The 20,334-nt window shown below is 41.6% G+C and overlaps 1 protein-coding gene across 2 annotated transcripts in view; it reads left to right on the top strand.

Annotated features, from left to right (window-relative positions):
* Nucleotides 1-3,535: 3,535 nt before the first annotated feature.
* Nucleotides 3,536-20,334, top strand: part of SPIDR (scaffold protein involved in DNA repair) — a 200,573-nt gene continuing 183,774 nt past the window's right edge. For both annotated transcript variants that reach the window (XM_061354845.1, XM_061354844.1), the window contains exons 1-5: nt 3,536-3,627; nt 10,182-10,337; nt 11,738-11,816; nt 13,262-13,435; nt 15,822-15,988. In XM_061354845.1, the coding sequence (XP_061210829.1) occupies nt 3,613-3,627; nt 10,182-10,337; nt 11,738-11,816; nt 13,262-13,435; nt 15,822-15,988 (591 nt within the window). In that variant the 5' untranslated portion in view covers nt 3,536-3,612. The remainder of the gene's footprint in view (nt 3,628-10,181; nt 10,338-11,737; nt 11,817-13,261; nt 13,436-15,821; nt 15,989-20,334) is intronic.

Here is a 20,334-nt window from a genome sequence, read left to right as displayed (position 1 = left end):
AGTAATTTAAGCCTCCTTATCTTTTGACTCATTTGTATAAAATGCATTTTGTTACTTTGCAAGAGAAGCTCTTTCTACACATGCATTGAGAGATATTCGTGCAATCCACAGCACCACTGACAAATAAATGCTCTTTCTTTGTTGGACTTCACTAAAAAAATCCAATTTTATTGTTAACAGGAATTTTGTATTTTTCACAGAATTCTCATGCAACAAAAATACATCAAGTATAAAATTTCTTAATGTTCCCTGAGCAGCAGCAAATTTGATCTTGAACACAAACACAATCAGTGTATCAGATGAAGCAACAGACTCAAACTACTATTTAAGCCTATGAGAACACAGGCATAGAATCATAGAATCATAGAATGGTTTGGGTTGGAAGGGACCTTAAAGATCAGCCAGTTCCAACCTGCCTGTCATGGGCAGGGACACCTTCCACTGGACCAGGTTGCTCAAAACCCCATTCAACCTGGCCTTGGACACTAACAGGGATGGGGCAGCCACAACTTAGTGCTTGTATATGTAGATGAAAAAAAAACAGTTTTTCAAAAATTGTATAGACAATTAATTTGACATCCAAAAGCACAGTGCATAGAAATTTTTAGGAGACCTGAACAATAATGTACTGGTATTATGAAAATTATGCTTTTGTTGGGAAGTTCTGCATCTATTATTCTTTCTCCACAGAAACATTATTTTAAAAAACAATCACAATTTTATTTTAATTCCTAATTTATAGGGTGGTTTTCCAACCCATTTCCTTTATCTCCATGTCATTTTAGTCCTTTGAAAAGAACATGAAAACACATAAAGGAAATCTATTAATTGGGTCATCTTCTTGGAATTCTATAGAAGTAAGTTCCTCCCAGGTGTAAGCACCTTGCAAGGAGTTTATGTACAGAAAAAAATAATGCAGTCTCCCCAAGCAGAGCAGATGATACTTCCATGGTCCACACATTTCTCTGTGGTGTAGCTCCAACACAGATTGTTTAACTGGATAGTACAATAACATACTTTTCAAATATCAAAGAAAAGCACTTTGGTGATACATGATAGAATTAATTTGTCAGTCTGGCAATTTCAAAAGAAATACTGTAAATATTTGGAAGGATGAGAACACTACTTTTAACTCTGTTTTGAACATAACAATCAAAGGCAGCATGGGATTTGGATGATGTTGTTTCTGGCTTTCCTCTCTTTGTAAAATCCATTTTAATTAGTGGCAGTTTTATAAAGCGAATGTGAGATGGGTACTGGCCACGGGGTGCCTTGCAACAAATACAAACTGTAAAATTAGATGCATGCAATTAGGGTTTTAATAATAAAAATGAAGTCATATAATGCCTTCTATCAAAATGTGCTTCATAAATTCTGAGATAAAATTACTTTGGTTTACAAAGTTTGTTTATTATTCTTAACCCTGTTTAACAGCAGCACTGTCAGCCTAAGCGAACTTCTCAAGAACATACAAAAGCAAGAAAAAATTACATATCTATCTCTTCTGCCAGTGTTTCCACTTGCATCAGAAGAAAAACATTTTAAAAGGTCATTAGCCTTTTTTCCTCTTCAGTTGCAATGAAAGAGAAGGTCCATTCCAAGCAGTTTCAATTCCAAGTCGCTACATCTTAGACTGACATTACGCTTTTTACCTGTAAATTTATCAGCTTACTTATGCTTTTGGGAGTTAAAACTCTTAATGGGTTAACAGCAAACATTATTCATGAAGTGTCTTATGTTCAGACATTACTTCCTTAGATATCTAGCCAGTGTTTATATCCCAGTGCTTTATTTCCTTGTGGCATTAAACAGCACCATTCTTTTGAGGTTTACTCCTGACTGAACTTGGCTATTGTGAAGGATACAGGGGTGAAACACAGGCTGGAGAACTTCTGCAACATGCAGTTCAGCCACAGCTCTCCACATCAGTCCCAGAGAAATCAGGGGTGCTAACTCCACCAGTGCCCAGGACAAAGGAATAGGTGACCTTGGCCCTGTCACCCCTCACTGTTTCCAGCTTCCCCCAGCTCCGCAGTAAATCACTGGGGGCACAGCTTGGTGGGGGCAGGGTAAAGGGATGTAGTGCCAGCAATGGTGCTTCCCGACAGGAAAACTCTGTGGGCCTCAGTAGGGCCAGTTGGTAGGCACATGCAGAGACCATTAATACCTCCTTTGAAACCTCTACACTGTGAGGAATCATAGAATCAACTAGGTTGGAAAAGACCTTTATGATCAAGTCCAATTGCTACCCCAGGACTGCCAAATCCACCATGTCACTGAGGGCCTCATCTACACGTTTTTTGAGCTCTTCCAGGCAGTGATTCCACCACTTCCTTGGGCAGCCTGTTCCAATACCTGATCACCCTCTGAAGAATTTTTTCCCCAGTATCCAAACTAAACCTCCCTGGCACAGCTTGAGGCCATTTCCCCTTATCCTATCACCTGTTACTTATGAGAAAAGACCTACTTTCACTTCTCTCCATTCTCCTTTTATGTAATTGCATAGAGCAACAAGGTCCCCCCTTTTCTTCTACAGATTAAACAACCACAGCTGTTTCTCATCACACTTGTGCTCCAGACCCTTCACCAGCTTTGTTGCCGTTCTCTGGATCTGCTCTAGCACCTCAGTGTCTCTCTTGTAGTGAGGGGCCCAGAACTGCACACAGTATCACAGTATCACAGTATGTTAGAGATTGGAAGGGACCTCAAAAGATCATCTAGTCCAATCCCCCTGCCGGAGCAGGAACACCTAGATAAGGTTACACAGGAACGTGTCCAGGTGGGTTTTGAATGTCTCCAAAGAAGGAGATTCCACAACCTCCCTGGGCAGCCTGTTCCAGTGTTCTGTCACCCTCACTGAGAAGTTTCTTCTCAAGTTTAAGTGGAACCTCTTGTGTTCCAGTTTGTATTTGAGGTGCAGCCTCACTTAGGGCCGACTAGAGGGCGATGATCACTACATTCTTTCTTATACAGGCCAGAATGTCGTTGTCCTTCTTGGCTGGCTGGGCACAAGCTGGCTCATATTGAGCCGGCCGTCAACCATCAACTCTGGTGCTGGGCGAGGGTGTAGCACCCCGGCCTGCTCCTCGGCACTCCGGAGGAAGGGGGGCATGGAGAGAAAGATGTGGTAGGATGGGAGCTGTCAAGGCGCCGCACCACGGCAGCAAAACGCTAGCGCATCCGAACACAGCTGCTGCGCCCCTCCCTCACAGATCCCATCCCGCCCCGCCTCGCCCCATTCCGCCCCGCCTCGCCCCATCCCGCCCCATCCCGCCCCATCCCGCCCCATCCCGCTCCATCCCATCCAACCCCGCCAACCAATCGAATGGGCTGCGGCAGCCGCGCAGCGCATGTGCACAGGCGCGTCCTTCCTGTCTTCAGGAGCTGCTGTCTCTGCCCGGGGAGCAACGTCACCCGCGCTCTGCCTCGCCCGCCCAATCAGGAGCCGCGACTCTCCTGGCGCCAAAGCTGTAAAAGGCGGGGACCCAGAGCCTGTCCCGCCTCACCTTCTCCCAGGGGGAGCGCGCTTGGGGTGGGGGGATCCCCTTGGCCCCGCCTCCCCGGGGCTCCCCCGCCACGTGACTGCGGACGTGGCTGCCTTGTCAGGGGGCGATGCCCAGTAGGAAGGTACCTGCGCGCGCGGGAGGGGAGGGGGTTCTGGCGGGCGGCTGAGGCGGGCAAGGGCCGGGCTGCCCTGCGCTTCCCTCAGGGCCAGACCCTCCTGCAGCCCTGGTGTGAGGGCAGGGCGGGCAAGGGTGGTGGCGGAGGAGCAACCCTGCTCAGACCCACACCCGAGCCCGGAGCTGGGGCTCGAGCCTCCCTCCCCGCCTGACCCCGGTGTAAAAGACACTCAGCCGGCTCCCCGGGCAGCGGGGTGCCGGCGCCCTGCCCGGGCAGGTGATAGCAGGGGCCCGCCGAGCTCGGGCTGCGGGGTAGCGGCCTGGAGGCGTTCGCTGCTGGCCCCTGCCGCGCCTCCCCCCGCGGGCTGCTGGGTCGTTCAGAGACGAGAGGGATGCCCCGGGCAGGGGGGCTGGAAAACGGGCTCTTTGCCGCTTGTGTGGTGTTGCCGGTTGCGCAACGCTGAGGTTTTAAAATCGTAGAACGGTCTGGATTGGAAAGGACCTTAAGATCATTTAACTCCAGCCACCTGCCATGGGCAGGAACACTCTGCACTATACCATGTCACCCAAGGCTCTGTCCAACGTGGCCTACGAGGGGCGGAGCACTTACGACTTGTTTGCGCAACTTGTTCCAGTGCCTTTTCTTCATCCTTGCATAGTAGAAGCACAGCTGTGCTGAAGGGAAAGTGTAATTCAGCCTCTTTATTAGGTCACATTCAGGGAAAACAGCAGGGAAAGGAAACCTGTAAGAGGAAACCTTGTCAAATTTGTTAGGCTTAATATTGTTTTGAGCAGCTTAGCTTCTCTGAGCATGAGGGGGAGTAGAGGGGGAAAGCCCCGTGCTGCTTTTTGTAGTCTCCTTATCGTGGTATTTTGTGTTTGATGGAGCCTGCAGGATGGTCATTAGGATGCTGTCTCTGATTTGCAGTGCTTATTCTAATATTGAGGCGCTGCTGAAAGACAAGCATGGTTGGTTGCTGTATAAATACAGAATCCAAATGACAGATCTGGACTCTCAAGCATTTCATTTCCCATTTAGTACATAAATAAAATTCTGAATATTCTACACCATTTTTTTAATAGAACCACATTTAAAAATAATTTTTACAGAAGAAAAATGTAAATATCAAGCCTCAAATAACCTACATTAAAATTACTTTTCAATACAGATACTCTCTATTTTATTTGAAAATTTTTGATGTTCTTGACTTGTGAAAGCATGCCCACTTAAGCTGCCAAGGTTTAATCAATTCGTTGTAATGTGATGACAGCTTCTCATAATAGTAGTTTATTTTGCAGACACAGATAATGTTCCTCATTACTTTGTCAATGAAAACTCTACAGGTCAAGTGAAAAGACAGCAATCCTTTCCACTTACTATTAGTTAAACAATGTAAAAACCCAAACCAACCTGATGCATAGAAAAGGGTATGATACTGATATTGTATCCTAGGTATTTTGAATAATCTTGTGAAAGCTTTTAAAAAATAATTTTGGTTTTACCGTTTTGATAGAATGCAAATTTCTCTGTAACTGCTTGGAACCAGTTATAAATATAAAGTATATTTCAATAGGATTTCTATTCTGTGATTATTTTTTTTCTGCAATGTAAGCATATATTAATTTATATTCTTACTTAACTAAGCTTGCATAGGTCATGTTTTCCTGGGGATCCATTCCATGATTTTTGGAGTAGCTCCAAGAAAGTAATTGCCTGGGGTGAAGAGGGCTGTATTGTAAGTAGTCTGAGCATAAAGTCCCTGTCACTATCGGGTATTTCTGAGTAACAAGTATTTGGTGAGGAACAATAAAGACTGCTTGAGTGGAGATGTTCTAGGTAGGATCACCTATTTTAAACCCCATACATTTAGTAGTCTGTTGCATAATCATTATGCTCATTAGTTGAATTTTCAGCACGTCTCACTTTTTCTCACATCTGCACTCACATAGGCTGACTTACTTTTATCTCACTGGAAATAACTAAAGGAGTAATGAGGGAAGGATTGCTTGTGGTGCCTTTTATGTGGAGAGCTTGAGATCCCAGTTCCACTGACACCAGCAGGAGTAATTTAGTTTTTTCTCATTCCTTTGCAAGGAACTTCTCCAGAGACAAAATGCAATGCTTTTGTGACCAGAGATTTCAGAGATCTTGTTTTGTCTTCAGATGCTCTGTGTGATTCAGAAGATTCTTTGCCTGACTATTTTTGTTATAAATTTGATTTTATTTTTTTTGAGGTATGCCAGGTCTACATGCTGTAGCTCTTTTAAGGCTTTTTCTTATCTCTAGACCCTTTATGCATAACATTACTAAATTACACAAGATTTCTTTATGTGCCCCATTTTTAAGCCAGAGGAAAAAAATTATGATTAATCTTATGACTCAAGACTAAGAGAACTCAGTGTTGTTACTGCATTTCTTTGGGAACAGTGTGGCCTTCAGATTATCTTTGTTATAAATATTTATTTATGAGAAACAGGTTTCTTAAAACATTAGTTTCTCCTGCCTTGAAGCAGGATGGAGAAGATGACTTTCCATTTCTGCATGCTAGCTGATGCATTCCTGTGGCAGAGGCCCTTGTGCCAGGGGTGTCAGGGAGCAGCAGCCCTAATGGCTCCACAGAGGAAGGGTGACTGTGCTCTCCCGAGCATGGACACTGTCCCACCGTGCCTGAGGGTGAAGAGCCCAACAGAGGCCGCACAGGGTTGCACCCAGCTTGCTTGCACTATTCCCAAGCCCATGGCTGTGCTGGCCTCTCTGCTGCTATAGTGCGTTTGTAACTTGAAATGTGACGACATGAACTGTGTGTGGAAAGTGCAGTTAGTCTGTTTCCCCTCTAGTCATTGTGCTGTAGTCTTCACCCAGAGGGAGCCCCTCTGGTGGTGTTAGTGACCTTGAGAATTTTTCTTATGAATTGTACATCTTGGAACTTAGTATCTACATATATCTGTAACTCTTTTCTGTTGCACACAATGTTCAGATTATAGATTTTTTAATAAAAATACATTTCTGTGCTTTATATCTGCACATAAACATTACTTTGTGCATGTTGAAATTGGTATACAAGCAGCCATACACATGCATGCGTGCAGTGTTATTATGACAAGCTCCCCTGCACACCTCCAGTAACTGTGGACTGAAGCTGTAGGTCCAGTTTCCTGGGTTCACATCAAGTATTTCTATGGAGAGATTTAAATTGGCAAATAGCTTGGGATGAGTGGAGTTGTCTTTAGGTTTGTTTGCCCCATTCTTTTTAAGGTGGATTAGGATGAGGAAAATGGTAGAAAGGTATCTGCATTAAATGCAGGGAGCTGTAAGTCACTGCTGTCAATATCAATTGTAAGCCCTTCTCTTTTTCTTTCAAATGCTGTGTGCCAGAAACTTGTGGTAGCTGAATAACATCTCATGTAGAGAGTGTATCTTTTTACTTTCTTGTTCTGGACTTCAGGAACTGGTTTTGGTTTTTCTCGGTGACTATAGTGACTCTAAATTTCTGTGTGGTCTTAGCAGAAACTCTCAGATTTTCCTCTATCTGGGGACCAGGCGATATGGTGAGAAAAAGAGGTAGTTAACCAGAGCTGTCAGCAATGCCAGCGGTTCTTCAGGTTGTAATTAAGCTGACATGGTGTCAAGCAGCTGCTGCAGTGGTCCCACTTGTGCTTGTATCCTTTCTTCTACTGCTGTGCCAGCTGTAGACAACTGGTGCTTTTTCCCAAAGAAGTTTTCTGCTGGTTTGGGTCCTCGTCGTTGTGTCTGCAGTCTGGCAAGTGCTAAGTGCTTGGGAAGAAGAGAAAGAGGGGTCTCCAATTGCTTCTGGTTTGCAATGAAACCACCTGCACTGAGAAATCACTGTAGTGCTGCTCTGAAAATCTGAGCAGCCCTGCCCTTATCCAGGCTAATGAAATGCTAATGAGTAACAACACTTCTGTCATTAACAGTCATCAACTGTTAAAAATATTTCTTGCCTGTCACAGCCATGATTGTCTAGTGCTTCCAAAGGTGTACTCCAGATGTTTAAGATTTGCTTCCGTGCCACTTCAGGTTGCACTCTTAATGACCTAAATATAGGTGTAACCATCTACACCATCTAAGTGTAAAATCAGCTATTTGTCCAACTTTCATTAGTTTGGTGGTTTCTCGTCTTTTATAAGCATACCCTTTCTATATGCACCTTAACCCTTCTTACTAAGGGAGAGGGATTTAGCATGTAGCTTTTGTCTTGCTGATTCTCATATGGCGTTTCCTTCCCACATCTCAACAGTTGTGCTCCACTGGCCATACATCTGCTATGTTCTGCTGTTTGTCCCCTGAGTCTTTCTCTGCTCTATCGGTATGGCACAGCAGAGAGAAATGGAAGGATTCTGTTGGTGGGGGAGTGTCATGATTTAAAAAATAACATAGATGAGAAACTTAATGGAGGATAATTCTCTAGTTCTGTGTTTATTAGGCTTTGCAACAATAAAAATAGATTATTAAGCCAGTTTCATGTAACTGTTTGTGCATGCATTTCTGGACTCTTTCACTTATTTGTCACTGGTTTTGCTTTTAATTGACTATCAAAAGCAGTGTATTATAAAGCCACATGCAAGTAATAGTGCTATTGTTGGCACAGATTCTTCAAAACTGGAGTGTGCCAGTTGAGAAATAAGCTTAGGTGAACTGTATTTTCTGCTGTGAAATTTGGTCTGCAAGATGTATCTTGTGAAATCTTCTAGAGGCTATGGAAACAGCCTGTGCTGGAAGCCCTGCTTATATGCGTAAGGTTAACAAGCAAATAAACCCTAAACTAGAGCCATGGCATGGTTTTGAGCCTTGATGCATCACTGGCTGGCTATACTGTTAACTGACCCTAACAGAAGTGGTCCATTCTGGGAGACACGAAGGTGAAGTAAATGCCTCCAACTGGAGTGAGGCCTTGCTGTGACATGTTCCTGCAGAACCAAAGATGGGCCTTGATGTGTTTCAGTAGTTAATATTTGCCCTGTCCATGCTTTCTTCTGTGCAGAGACAGCAGTACTTACCAAGAATTTAGCACAATGTACAGGTTCGTGTCTCTGGAGATCGAGGCTTGGATCAGGAGCTTCACTGGGAGGAAGGCAGGGTTTAGATTATCTTTGTATTATAAGGTTAAACTTTCTTGTTTCAACTGCTATAGCCTCCTTACTTGACATTGTATCCTTATTTAAAGTGCTTTCGATTCCTTATTTAATACCACATCAGATTTAAGACTGTACTATGTCTCATTCATAGGTCTGTGGGAGTAGTTATGGGTACAGTTTGACTTTGGTGATAATGACTTCTTGTGGTAGCTGCTTTGGGGTGTAAATATCCACAGCAGTCTTAGAAGAGGATCTTGGCACGGTCACTTACTGTCAGAGGAGACTGTAAAGACCATTTGTTTGACTTCACACGGTGACAGTAGGACTGGCTGACTGGAGGGTGAACTAAGATGCCTTTGGGATGTATTTGTTTCATTCTGATAAGTACTCAAAAGATGTAGAGGAAAAAAAATATGCATTGTCAGTTACAAAATGGACAAAAGTTGCCAGACTTTTTTTTTCTTTTTTCTTTCTTTGCATATGTTTCTTAGTTTAAAAGTGTGTGTTAGTCCTTATTGACCAGCCTGGCTGAAAATGTGTGTGCTGATTAACGTAACTTTGGAGTAATTCTTAAATGTAGGTAAGAATTATACTTGGTTGAGAGAAAATATAACAAAAGAAGAAAGACACATTCAGGCAGATAATATAGCCAACATTTTGTAAGATAAATTTCAGTTGTGTAGTGGGCTAAGATGTTTATCATGCTCGAGATCAATTTATGTGTGGAAATTGGTGTAGAATCTGAAAGATAACTTTGAATGTGATTACAGGCAATTCTCATCCTCGGCTGTTCTCAGCATTAAAATCTGTTGCATGAGATGCATAGCATGATGCTATGATGTAGATAAGCATTGATGCCAATCAGCATCCTGTTCCATGACTTACCTAATAATCCAAATGGCTCCTGGCATCTCATATAAGGAGTAGGCAACACTTAATCTACTATTTTTTGGATAATGGTTATGAAAACAAATGTTATTCTTAGAGCTGAAAGAGTCTGAATTTTGGTTTTGGGTTGTTTGGTTTTTTTGGGGGGTTGGTTATTTTTTAATTGAGAGCTGTATTGGGATATCTGATTTTACCCTCGCATAACTGAATTAAATCAGTTTAAATGCGAGTTCCAAGGAATTTAGTTGAAGTGTGTTTTGCAGAGCTGTTCTGTTTAGGGCAATATTTTCAGCTTCACTGGGCAGTTGGCAGGTACTGCAAATGGAACTTAGGCAACAGAAAGGAATATACTTACCAAAAATTAAAGTTACCCATGACATTGGTGGTGGTGGTGGTATTTAGTGTTGCATAAAAATAGTTGCAACTATTCAGGACTTTTTTCCACCCAGCTCATTAAAAATTGAAATTTGTTTGGAAGTATTAAGAAAATACTAAGAGGCAGTCTAGATAAGTAAATTTAACTTGAAAAGAATTGCATGTACACAGTGCTTTAATGGGTTTGTTTTTCCCTCATAGCGGAAGCGATTTTGGAACGTGGAATGCACATCCTTCCCCGATGAGACACCCCCACAGCTTGAAAAGTCAAATGTCAGGACATCAGTGGCTGCTACTTCAGTTTCCAATGCATGGCTTAGGTGTGGGGATGGTTTTCAGAGCACTTCACTGCTGGAGGTAAAAGGCTGGCTTAGTGGTGTAAGAAAAAGATGTAAACTGACAGTAAACCAATTTCCATGCTTGACTGCATTGCAAGATGTTGCCCTTTTTTGTTTCCCAATGAACAGCATATTTTTACAAATGTCAAAGTAGACAAAAATGGAAACCAAGGTTACATGAGGGCATTGTCTTCACTTGTAGTTTTCTGAACACAGGTTAACCTTTTATATTCTAGATAACACTTACCAATTGGAAAATTTCAATGATACACTAAAAGATACAAAAGTTACTTGATTTTGGGGATGGAGTGCTGCATCTCCTACAAAATGCAGAACAAAGACTCTAGTTCTCATCTGAAGATTTTTTGCTAGATAGAATCAACTAGGTTGGAAAAGACCGTTAAGATCATCAAGTCCAACTGTTACCCCAGTACTGCCAAGTCCACCACTAAACCATGTCACTAAGGGCCTCACCTATGCTGTTTTGTTTTTGAACACTTCCAGGAATGGCGATTCCACCATTTCCCTGGGAAGCCTATTCCAATACTTGACCACTCTTTCAGGGACTAAATTTTCCTTAATATTCGATATAAACCTCCATTGTTGCAGCTTGAGGCTGTTTCCTCTTGTCCCATCACTTGTTTGGAAGAAGAGACCAGCCACCTCCTCTCTCCATCCTCCTTTTATGTTGTCATAGAGAGTGATAAGGTCCCCCCTTGAGCCTTCTCCAGACTAAACAACCCCAGTTTCCTCAGCCATTCTAAAGAGTATGCTTGCAGTAATGAATTCACTGTATAAAATCCTGCTTTTTGATGACCCTGCAGATCTAGGTGCAGATGCTCTTTTGGATCATGTATCAAATTATGCTTAATTTTTGTGTGTGTATTGGTCTCATTGGTCATGAACAGAGATGGTCGTTCAGCCAGCACTGAGTAGGAAGTGCTTTGTGGTGAAAATCATCTCCAATCAAGGTGCTTTTCTATTTCTTCCTCTAGTACTGAGCAGTCAGTATTGCATTGCTTGTGGGATTTAATAAAATCAGAGACAGGACCAGTGAGTGCTTCTTTCTTTAACTCTTGATCAGGGCACATGCTTTATCAAGTGTGCTCTTCCTGCCCACTTTTGACATTTTAATGCTGAAAATACTGGCTTTAGTTCTTCACAAGGTCAGATGTGATTCCTGTCACAGTCATGAGAAGTTTCTATTTTCCAAAACAATGAAAATTCAGATTTTATGATACTGTTCTCATGCATTATTACCTCATTTGTTATATTGCAGTCTAGTAGAAGATAGAAAAACTCGCTTGAAATTGTGCTACTAAGTTGTGGGGGGTGAATAGCAACAGTTTTGAGTACATTGCTACATGTTAAAATTGTCTTTAATGGCTTGGTGATTAAATCTGTCTCTTTTTAATATAGTCCCTGAGACCTACTGATAAGAAATCCAGGATTAAGAAGCATCTTGGAGCACTGTTAACATCTGCTGAATGTGCAGGAGGTATGTTATAACTATTTCATGTTAGTGCTGTTTAGCCCTTTATCAAATTAGAAGTTGGCTCAAAATACTGTTTGCGTTTTTCTCTGTTACTGTAATCAGAAGCTAATTTTGGTAAGAGGCACAGTTGTGATGCTATTGTGATTGGGCTCCTCTATTCACCTGGAGTGCCAGAAATATATCCTACAAAGCTGCAGGCAGTTCAGGTGTTGCTCTTGAGCAGGTGAAAGAAGCATCGTTAATGCTGTATATAGTGCATGTTCCAGCAGGGACAGAACATTTAAATTCTTCACATTTTTAAGAGGAGAGTGAAAAACAACCCTTAGCTGTCTAGTCAGTGGGTGAAATTATTCTTTCTTCTGCTAGAAATAAGACAAGCAGGCATGAGAGAAAAACAGGTAACTTTGTAAGTAGGAGCAGCAACAGACAGAAAATCAGAATGTCACCAACCTCCTGCTTTCATTGTCTTGTGTATGCACCCAAGTCTGTTAATATTGTGATTTAAAAAATAAAGAACTCTAGGCATAATAAAGAGGAGAAGGACTTATTAATTCCCTCCAGTTTTTCCCTTTTTTGAGGAGAAGAAAGGAGCAGTGGCATCTTCATCCTTATTTCTGCTTGCTCCAGCACCTCTGCTGCTTCTGTTGGAGTTAAGTAGGTGATCTTGGTCACCTTTTGGGGTTCAAAATTGTTCTTCAGGTTTTTGAAAAGAATCTTTGTGTGTTGCAGAAGTTGTGGTTGTGTTTCTCTCTTCTGGGTCCTCCTGCCTAATTCCAAATCTCCAATAATTGTCTAATTTTCCATTTACCTAAAAAGCTTTAGAAGTGATAGAAAATACAAAGTTCTGCCTTCCTATGATTGCTAATTATGTATGGTCCATGCATCAGTCCTTTTCTCCTTGTTATTTAAAATAATAAAGATATTTTGAATTCAAATGTCTCACTCCAAAATGCAACTCTTATTTGTTATTCCTGAGGAGATTAAACTCTTTTTCTCTCACAAACAGGACACAACCAGAGAGCAGTCGCTGCTGATGGAGTACTTTCAGTCTTTTGTTGTTCTTTGTATAAAGTAGGAGAAATTCCAAACTCAGAGTTCTAAGGACAGTCTTTATGTAATCCACTTACCAGTTTAAAAGGACACATGTGGGAGCATTAGGACTGTTTGTAGAAGACTGTCAGACACTGTATGTCTTCACTGTGGTGAAGGACAAAGTGATAGCCTCATTGTATAAAATGAAGTGTGAGCATTTATTGTGGAGAACCAAAATAAAAATAATACATATATGTGTAAGAAGTATGTGTGAGTTAATGCTCTAGTATTGCTGTCTGCCTGGTGACAGATTTTATACTTTTTTTCCAGTTCAAAACCAGTATAATTCAAGAATTTTAAATTTAACAAAATGACATTTCTGTAACAATCTTAACAGTTTGCAATTTTTTTTAAAGGATCTGCTGCTGCTGAAAGCTGTAAGGAAGCTGAGGGCATAACATGGACCTCTAGTGGCAGTGATTTTTCAGATGATGGAAATAAAACATTGGTTCCAAGTTTGCAGACCAAAAAAAATCATGCTTCTGAAATAGAGGATTTGCCTAGTAGTCATGAGGACAGAAGCAGTGAAGGTAAGTTCAAATGCAAGCAGATCTGTCATGTGCTGAAATGAAATGACTCTGAGGTCATTCTGACAAAACAGGATCTAATCCTAATTTGGTTACGTCAGTTGGAGGTTTTTTCCATCAATTTTGAGTATAGAATAAGCTCTTAGTATAAATTATGTACAAAAAATTTTGAACCTTGGAATAAAGGAGCATAGTTGGGCAGATTAGACGGCATTGAATAAAGCATGTCAGTTCATTTCGGTATATTACAGTTTATTTGTACTATTTCCATCTCTGTGCTGTGGTACAGATACTGTGCCACAACCTGCTTTACAAACGTGGTTTGCTGTGCAGACAACCATGAATTTTATTCTTAGGACTTCCATTCTAATTCATGGAGCACAGGATGACAGCAGGGACAGAAATTGATTAAAAAGTGCAGCTGGAGACTGAAGAAATCTTTACTTGTGTGCTGTTGTTTAAGCATTAATTAGGATAATGTATAATTCGAATTAGAACTGCAAGGAGGTGTTTTCAATGTGAAAAATAAATCAGGTTAGCTGTGTAATACTTGAGCTAGATCTGAAGTATTACAATTAGACTTCACATCCTGGAAGTCTGGCAAAGTGTTCAAACACCACTGTGAGTTGAGCAAATGAATTGACTGATTTACTTCTTGTTTGATGTGTTGAGAATTCAGGTAAACATGCTGTCTAGGTTTAAAACAAAAATTCTTAATCTTCCTCTTTTCATTCATATTTTTGTCATTGATACAACACTGTTGTGACCTATCAATTAGTCATCTTCTGTAATTCCTAGTAATTTTCTTTCCTTCTTTTGGAAATGGAAGGACTACAATTTTCTAGACTGCAATCTAATGCTCACAAGGAATCTTTCTAACCTGTCATTAATATCATTCTTTTTGACTTGTCTCCTGCAAATATATCCTGCAGGTTTCAGTCTTTAAGTCTCTCCATCACACAGATGTGTTTTTACGCTTGTAAGACAGCAAAACTTGTTTCTTTGTGTAGATGAAGAAACCCTGATGCATTATGTATCTGCTTGAAGGTACTGAGGAAATAAAATAATTTCCTGTTTTTCTTCTAAAACCCAGAATATATTGAAAGCAGTTACTGAAAGCAGTGGGGAGTAAATGAACTGTAATTTCCATGCTTTTCCAAGTAACCATCTTATATACTATACTGTACACTTTTACAGTATTGTACACACGTATCTGTGTGTGTGTGCATGTGTAGGTACAGTTGTAAGTATGGCAACAGTATATGAGAAAGCCCTTTTAGAAGTGACATGCCCTTTTCACATGAAGTTCACCTGCAGAGACAATGCTAGTACTTGAGTTTGACAAGATAAAACTGATTACCTGGTATTTTATTAAGGAGTTAATAGTCCTGCCACAAGTTACATGCAGCTTGCCACACATCTGCCACAGAGACCTGTGTGTTCTGCCTGGTCACCCATGTCTGTGTTTAAAATTTCTGATGAAGCTTTCTCATAGTTAGAGACAGAAATGCATTCATGTGTGTGGAAAAAGCAGGCAACACCAGAGCTGTTTATTTCTCTGGGTGACTTCAGAGTTTGGAAGTTCCATGAAGAAACTAGTGACTTAGACTATAGTAGCACTGCCAAGTCCAGAAGGTACTGCCACAGTTCCATAGGTCTGTACAGATGTGTGGAGCGTTCTGCAGGTGCCTCCTTTCTCTGCTGCCTCTTCCCTACACAGAACTCTTCTGGTGTTAGAAATGTGCCATTTACAGAAGCACAAAAGCAAACCCAAAAAAGCTTTCACCCGTTCTCCTCCAAAAATGCTCATTTATACAAAATGCATTCTTTCTCTCAGTACCTTGTGGCACTTGGACCTGAAGGGTGGAGAGGCTGCTACAGCAGCTCAGGCTTCCACTGCCTTCAGGAGCTCCTCAGAGGTATGAGGTTATTTGAAAATACCATGTCTTTCCTTGTGCCTGTTTTTGTTGAATTATCCTAAACAACCCTCTCCCTTACGTGCTTAGAGGCTTGTTTTGCTGATGTGTGTATTTAGCCATGGTGTTTTAGGAAGTAACCGTTTCAACTAGCTTTTTTATTTCTGTGAGGGGGTTACCACTAATAGTACATGTTAACTTACACCAAGTTTTCAGCTATTCCAGATCACTGTTTGAGATGTTTGCTTAGAGCAGTTAATTTCTGAACAGGTGCACTGGTAAATCAAATGCAATTGGGCAAAAAAAGCCCCCAAAACAAAGCACTTAACCCTAGGAAAACTAATAACTACTAAACTAAAAATCCCCTTCCTACCTCAGCAGTTAAATATCTTTGCTGGTAGTGCTTTGAAATCTTATTTGTATGTAATTTTTGTATGGTGATTAAGAAAAACTATACAAATACTGTATTTCAGATGACTTGGAGTTCATTGATTGGGAGCAGGATAGTGATTCCACTGATAGGTGTGATGGATCAGAAAAAGACAATAGCTCACTGGAGATATCAGACTCGGACTCCTGCAAAAATCTTAATTCTTTGCCTGTCAAAGAGGAGAATCATGGGAATGATGTGCTTTGTAAGGTAAGAAACTCTTTCAAGAAAAAAAAAAGCTTCTACTATAATTATGGAGAATATTAATATTTGATTGCATTTAATTTGAAGTGAGGATTTTGCTTATCTTTCCAGAAGGAATTCTGTACACAAGAATCTTGTCAGCTAAGATTTAGTAGCATTTTATTATTACATATGTTACATATATGGAGAAAATATAATTTTATTTATAAAGAAGGCATGCTGTGTCAACCATAGAAGAAATAGCAGAAGTTTTTGTCTTTATTTAGTATCTAACAGTGAAATGACTTGTGTTAAAAGACCCCAGACTTGACAGTATGCTAGGCACAGTGACATTTAACCTCTGGCGCTGGAGGCTGGCTGAATCCTCCAGTGCCTGCCATGCTCCCCAGTATGCGAGGCAGAGGCTCACAGCCCGGCTACCCAGCCAGCTGGGGCTGGCACCCGCGGGACTGGGTTTGCCTGGCCTGGGGGAGGCCGAGTAGGGCCAGTGTCCTTCTCGGAGGAGTCCATCGAGAGGGCCTGGGGCAGCGGGAACGAGCTGGATGAGGCGGTGGCGGAGGGCCGGGAGGAACCCGGGGCATTGCCCGGGCAGCCCTGGCGCCGGTGAGGACTCGCACAGCCGCCGGCCTGCGTGCCGGACCGGAACGCCGCGAGCTCGCTCTTGTCGGGCGGCGCTGCCGGTAGGGCCCCGGCAGAGGGCGCCGCAGGCCTGGGCAGAGCCTCCCGGGTCTCGGCCCCGGGCGCGGCCCCGCCTGCCGGTCCGGCCACCGCCTCCCGCGGGCGGGGCCCTGCGGCGGTGGCTTTGCCCCGGCACGCAGGGTGGAGGTGTGCCCCCGCCCGCGGATGAGGGAGGGAAACGGGCCGGGCTCCTGCCGGCGGCAGAGATGGGCACGCGGAGGGCTGCTACCGAAGTGCATTGAAGATGATGCACCAAACCGCGTTCAAATTTAGGTGTAGCTTCTCTATTAAGATCACTGTGAGAGAGTGTGAATGGAGTATGATGGTCTGGGCATAGAGCATGGCAGCTGCTGTGGTGGGTGACACATGTGACCAAGCTTTCAGCTTGCCCACATGTGTCAGTAAGCAGTTCAGCATCTGCAGCTCAGAGTTCAGCAAGGGTTAGCCAAGTATTTTTCAGGTTCATGGAGATGTGATTGTAAATAGCACAAGTGCTGGGCAACAGCATCAGAGGAGATCACATAAGGAGGTCTGCATAAACTTGGGAAGACAGAACTGGGATTTATGCAAGCAGTAAAAGTTGTTCTGCTTTTGTTATACCAGCATGACTTACCCTGATATACATGGAGAGTTAGATAAATGTTATGAGATGTTCATATTAGTAGATGGTGCTCATGAGAGGCCTTTTTCACATGCAAACATACTGTAGTAAAAAGGTTTTAACCCTAACCAGAAGTTGTGATGCTGCAAAAGATGTGGGTACACTGGGAATCTGAGGATGCCTATGTGGATTTCCCTTTCTCTCTTCCCAGTTGGAGTGCCATGCTGTGGGAATTTTCATGGGTGGTCAGCCTCACCAGTAAACTTTCTTCTGGGAATCTGGCATATGCAAGGGGGTAAATCCCCAGTGATCACTGTGCCTGTTGTAGTCTTTGTTTTGCTTTTCTTGGGATATGCTGGTTTCCTACAAAAAAATTGCAGCCAGGCAGAATAGACAGAATAGAAAAGCTGTATTCACTCTAGGAGGTCATTTGCTGTATAAGTATACTTTAAAAAAGCCTCTTAATTTTGTGGCCTAGTTCATGGTGGGGGAAGGAAAAAAAGCCAAATGTTGATATATCATCATTTTTGTGGTATTTACTGAATCTCTGGAACCTAATGGAGTGTGTGGTTAATCAAAAGACCATGAAGTTTATTTTACCCCACTTCAAAATATGCCAAATACCAAGAGGTTCTGGAGGTTTAGGATTGCTGCCAAAATTTCTTTATGGTAGTATTTACCCATTGTAGGAGTGGACTAGGTTTCTAATGGGAAATGTGGAAAGATGAGTAACTTTACGGCTTTTTTCCCCCGTATATACCACTAGATCTATTTTGACATTTATTTCTATTCAGTTATATTTAACTACGTAGAAGCACTTTGTGTATTGTTTTCATATGAAGATAAAACTCTTGCTTATCTGTAGAGTGCAAAGCTACAGTCCTGTTTCACTTTATGTTCCAAGTCCTTACGCTGTGTCTTTCTTATCAGCTAGCCACCTCTGACATGTGAAGGTGCTTGACAGAGGACAGTGAGGAAGACAGGTTGAAGCTGGCCTTGTGGGAAGCAGCTGTTAGTTAGCTAATTTAGGGGTTTGGTTCAGTTCAGAATTTTTGAAGAAAACATGCAAGATATGACATGGCCATGCTTTGCTTTCCTTTGTATATCTTTAGGGGATGGGAGAGTTATTTTTTAATTGTTAACTTTCCTTTGACCTATAACTGGTTAAATTTTTGCTTAAGATGGTGCAGGACAAAGACTTGTGAAGGCCTGATCCCAGATGGTTTTATTCTGCGAGTTCCTGTGCTTTCAGTTGCCTGTGGTGGATGCCTACTTGACCTTTTGCTTGGAGGCTGTGGTGCTAAAATGACAATAAATATTAATGTTACCTTTTTCAGCATATTTCTTTTCCAGAAGAGCACTATGTAATCACCTCAGAATTGACCTAACATTTTTATATATTGGAAATGACTGCTTTTTGCCACACTTGTGCAGAGATTTTGTCTCATGAGCTTGAAGTTCTGCATTTCATAAGAATTTTTAATCTCTGAATTATTTTCAACTTCTATATATTTTAATGCTAGGGATCAAATGAAATCTAGTGCTCTTGTTAAGTCATTTCATGTCTTCTACCATACTACCTCCTAAACTGGTTACTTTCTCTGGCCCTGTACACTAAGTGTGGCATTATCTCATCATACTCTGATCCCTTCTTATGAGATTTTGAGATTTAAGTGGGCCAGTGGTTTTATGGAGTATATCATTTTGGTATCTTACAGAGTATGGTCTTTTTTTCCTGTGTGTTAAATCTATTTACCAGTTACTAGTGGGTAGCCAGATATGCCTCCCTTATAGGCAAGGCAAGTAACATTTATCCTTGACTTGTGTGAATAGAATTTTTCACCCTTTATATTGCTGATGTGTAGGAATTAGATAGTCTTCTGTACTTGCAGCATTAATAAAGCTTAACTGGTTATAGCAAACCCTCTTTATTGCAGGACACATTACTAAGCTTATCTGCTGATCTTAACTTCTAATTTGGCTGAAAAGTCATCCAAAAACCCGGCATGGTTAAGAGTTTGCTTCATTTAAATACATAGGGAATACCAGGATCCCTAAAGAATTTTGCTGAGTGCTGATAGGGCGATTCTCTTTTTCAGTTGTCTATCTTATGTGTTTTTAAAGTGTGAAAAGGGTCACTGCTGTGTTCTCAGCTCTGTTGTGCTTCAGTCTGTGTGCCCTGACAGCAGGCATTCTGATGTGATGTTGAGTCTTGTACAAAAAAATCTGGGTGATGTTGTGCAAAAGGTTAATTTTGGGATTTTCCCTGAGTGAAGAACACATTTGAGAAGTCCTTCCTGCACATTGAATGTATGTAGGTGTCTGTCTTTTACTTGAGGCCTTCTTATTTGTCTAAATAAAGTTCACTTAGTTGCTTAGCTCATGGATTTAATACTATCTTAACTTTGCTTTTTTAAAAAAAACCAAACTCTTCCCTTCTGTAGCATTACATTGAGGGGGGTTCAACATAATGAAATTCTGAAGAGATCACTTAAAAGATGAGTAGGCCAATATTTTCTGGGCCTGCTTTTATGTCCTTGCTCTCTTGATCCATTATAATGGTAATGATGACTATCATTGGCTCAGTAATTAGAATTGAGTCTGGAACTATTATTGTGTAACAGAATTTAAAAGAGGTTATCTTACGGTAGGAAATCATTATTATGGCAAATGGAATTTGTGTCATCCTGTCAGACTGATGACTTAACACTGATAAAGGGTGATGATATGACCCATGTTATTGCAAGCACTTATTTTTTTCAGTCCATTACCAAAGAAAACTTATTAGAATATACAGAAGAACCTCTACAAGCTTAGTGTTACTCTAAATATGTACTTCATGGAGTAATTCAGGTTGGAAAGGACTTAAAAATGTCTCCAGTTCAACCTGCAGAAAGCAAGCTCAGGTGCAAGGTCAGACAAGGTTGCTTAGGGCTTTATCCAGTTGGATCTTGGAGTACTGTTAAGGATGCAGACAGCATAACCAGTCTGGGCAGCGTCCTTCTTCCTTCCCTGACTCTTTCCTCCCTGTCTCCCAAAAACTAGAACTTACTTTTCTGAGTAGAATCAGTCT

Source organism: Neopsephotus bourkii, unplaced genomic scaffold, assembly GCF_033783945.1.
Source record: "Neopsephotus bourkii isolate Nb327-2 ecotype Australia unplaced genomic scaffold, CSIRO-AGI_Nbou_v1 NB_753, whole genome shotgun sequence".
NCBI lineage: Eukaryota > Metazoa > Chordata > Aves > Psittaciformes > Psittacidae > Neopsephotus > Neopsephotus bourkii.
This window is presented reverse-complemented; position numbering and strand designations above follow the sequence as displayed.